General features: G+C 35.1%; 1 protein-coding gene across 1 annotated transcript; it reads right to left on the minus strand.

Annotated features, from left to right (window-relative positions):
* Positions 1 to 1,585: 1,585 nt before the first annotated feature.
* On the minus strand, positions 1,586 to 2,468 carry LOC125865011 (uncharacterized). The gene has a single exon (XM_049545162.1). The coding sequence runs from the start codon at positions 2,356 to 2,358 to the stop codon at positions 1,774 to 1,776; it is 585 nt and encodes a 194-aa protein (XP_049401119.1). The 5' UTR covers positions 2,359 to 2,468; the 3' UTR covers positions 1,586 to 1,773.
* Between the last annotated feature and the right edge of the window lie 587 nt (positions 2,469 to 3,055).

A 3,055-nucleotide genomic window follows, 5' to 3' on the forward strand; every position in this document is an offset into this window, starting at 1 on the left:
GGTTTCCTACTACTCCATCTGTAAGTGTGCCCCAAGTAAGAACAATTTGATATACTTGTTGTAAAAGGAGTACCATCTTTACACCAAGCTCTCAAAATCAAAGAGTAACATCTTTACACCAAGCTCTCAAAATCTACCAGTTGATAATTGAAAAAGAAAAGAGTTCCTTTCCAGAAAGACCAAATTCTTTCCAACGTTTGTCTGAATGAACTGATGAGTAACTGTTAACATTCAGACTGTTGGAGTGTACATCGCAGAGAACTAGGATGCAGACTATTAACAATCCATGAAATCAGTTAGAATGACGAGGATGTGTAACAAGTAAAAGACCACTTGAATTTGGAGATTCCTAGATACATGCGAATATCTTTAGCATCAAAGCTGCCAACTTTTCAACTGCAATCCGCTGAATATCATGATGCATGTAACTAGTGTGTCCAGAAATTTTCTTGAATGTCTGATCAAGCAACTGTAAACTAGTGAAAGTCGAAGGGATCCACTATTGAAACTCTACCACCACATGGATTCTTATATATGAACAGATAGAGGTCCTAGGAAAGGTTTCGGATACTGAACATAAGAAGCTTACCCCAAAGAGACTTGGGACTTGAACGCACCACTATAGAGAGACAGGGTAGCAAATGAGAATGGAGCAAAAAAGTGAAGGCAAATTGAAACTAGTTTTGTAACAACTAGTTAAATGGTGATTGGTGTTTATTCATTCAGGTAAAGCTCCTGAAACTAGAAAGATCATAGATTTCCTATGGTAAATGAGATTCTCGATTCATCTATAGGGAATTTGGTTTTCTGATGCTATAATTTAGTCTAAAAGGCATAAACTAGAAGAGAAATCATAGGAATTGGAACGGAAAAATGATATGCCGTGAAGCATCTCAAATAAAAATACATCCCATATCTCATTACGTTAGCATGTCTTCCCTCTTCTTTTTTCCCATACACTGGCCTTTATGGAGATTGTTTGGTAGTTAGTTCCAAGTTCTAACATAGACAAATGTACTGGAGCTCACTACATCTCTTTTGTAACCATTGCATTCTCTTGATGCCATCAATGCAACAACTTACTTCATTAAAAAACTGAATTAACCAAACCTTGGATACAATTCCAATCTGAATGACAAAAAAGAACAACAAAGTTCTTATACGCATATCCAGATAGAAGCCTCATTAGTTGGGAGGTTTGGCTTATAGAAGAATCATCGAATACTAGATCAGTAGATTGTATTTACTTATCCTCCAAAAGTAAAGCACACAAACACACACAATAGAGTTTCATCATAGCAAAGATCCTCTTTTTTTAAAAGTAGAGCAACGTCATAGCAAAAGATTAAAGCAATACCGGTGAGATCTACACATCATCTATTAAGATTTCGATGAACTAAATCAACGACAACATTTCAACACCAAACTCGTTGGGTTCAGCTATATGAATTCTCCTTATCCAATCCGTCCAATTCTCAAAGCAGATTCATCAGATTAGGACTATTTTCACATTAACTATCAACCTCAAGTAAGGCAATGAAACAGTTCACCAAAGCTCAATACGTAGAAAAGGGAGTCAAAATAAATAAGCAAAAGATTAAGTAAAACTAATTCTACAGAATTCAGTTACAACTCAAATTAATCAAAGTTCTTATTATGAATTCCAAATCTAGGAGCAGAAAAATCAATCAAGTTTAAAACTTTACGTAGAAAAAAAGATTATTACTCTAAACAATAACCAAAAAAAGCAAATACCCAGTTCTGCTGGATCTATCAATTGGTCTTTGGATCAGGCATTGGGAATAACCCAGCTCCAGCAGATCCACGAGGAGGCGAAAACCCTAAGAACTTCTGAAGATTCGTCCTGATACTAATCGAACAAAGGAAGTACAAAAACGCCATTGAACAATCCGTCATGTCATCACCCGGTAACCCTCTATGACTCATCTTCTGAACAAGACGAAAGGGTATAAACGGCAATTTAGCAACAACTTTCCCTTCAAAAAGACTGTTAAGAAACCCGAAAACCATAAACAACACAACGGCGACGACGAATCCGGATTTGAATTTGAAAAGGGAGAGATCCCGGGTTGACTCCTTCAAGGAAGTTTCGACCCGATCAATTTTCTTTGTTTTCGACTTCTTAGTGAGTACAGACGGAACCGGTTCCTGAGTCTTCATAGTTTCGAGCTTTTTTGAAGCTTTATCGATTGTAGATTTGAGGGATTTGTATGAAGTAGTGCGGTATATGAGGAGATATGAAATTGCTTCACATACTATAGCTGTGCAGATTGAAATTCCGACGAGTGTTAAGCTGTCGGAGTATTTGGTATTTGAGAAAAATCCCGCCGCCGCCATTGTTGATAGGAGAGAGAGCTGATCTGTGAATGGTGATTTTCAGAGAAGAAAAAGGATCTCTAAGTCTTAACGAGAAGAGAAAGGATTATGTTTTTTTTCTTTTTTGTTTACCCTTACCTCTTTCCGTCTATTTTTATTTGTCCAGTGTTTACCTCTCACTAGAACTGTATATCGATCCGTTCAACTTGATTTTAAAGATTATCGATTCGATTATCGAGTATAAACATACTACATTTTATTAAAAAACAATTAACACTTTATTTGGATGGTTATTATGTATTATTTCATGATGTATTGTATTATATTCCGTGGCAGAGCCATCTTATAGTTTGGGGTTCATCCGAACCTCCTTCGGCGGAAAATTATATTAGGAAAAATCCTTTTGGCCAGAATTTGGCTAGAAAATTTTTTAAAAAAATGTTATTTTACCTTTTTAAACATTTTTACTTTTTTAACTTTAATATATTTTAATTAAAAAATGAAAAACAAATCAGTTTAACTTTAAATAAAAAGAGTACTATAGACTTTTTAAATTTTTTGGCCAAATTTTCTGGTCATTTAGCATTACCCATTAAATTATATATACATAGTTAAAATAATTTTTTAGATATATATAATAGGTGTTGAACCCCCTTCGGTTACTTCGTGTGTCTATTTCTTCACATTTTGAACCCCTATTGAAAATTATGGCTCCGCC

The sequence above is a fragment of the Solanum stenotomum genome, chromosome 5 (assembly GCF_019186545.1).
Source record: "Solanum stenotomum isolate F172 chromosome 5, ASM1918654v1, whole genome shotgun sequence".
Taxonomy (NCBI): domain Eukaryota; kingdom Viridiplantae; phylum Streptophyta; class Magnoliopsida; order Solanales; family Solanaceae; genus Solanum; species Solanum stenotomum.

What these genes read in the sequence shown, in the direction of transcription:
- LOC125865011 (XM_049545162.1), bottom strand. Translation starts at nt 2,358, where the DNA reads ATGGCGGCGGCGGGATTTTTCTCAAATACCAAATACTCCGACAGCTTA.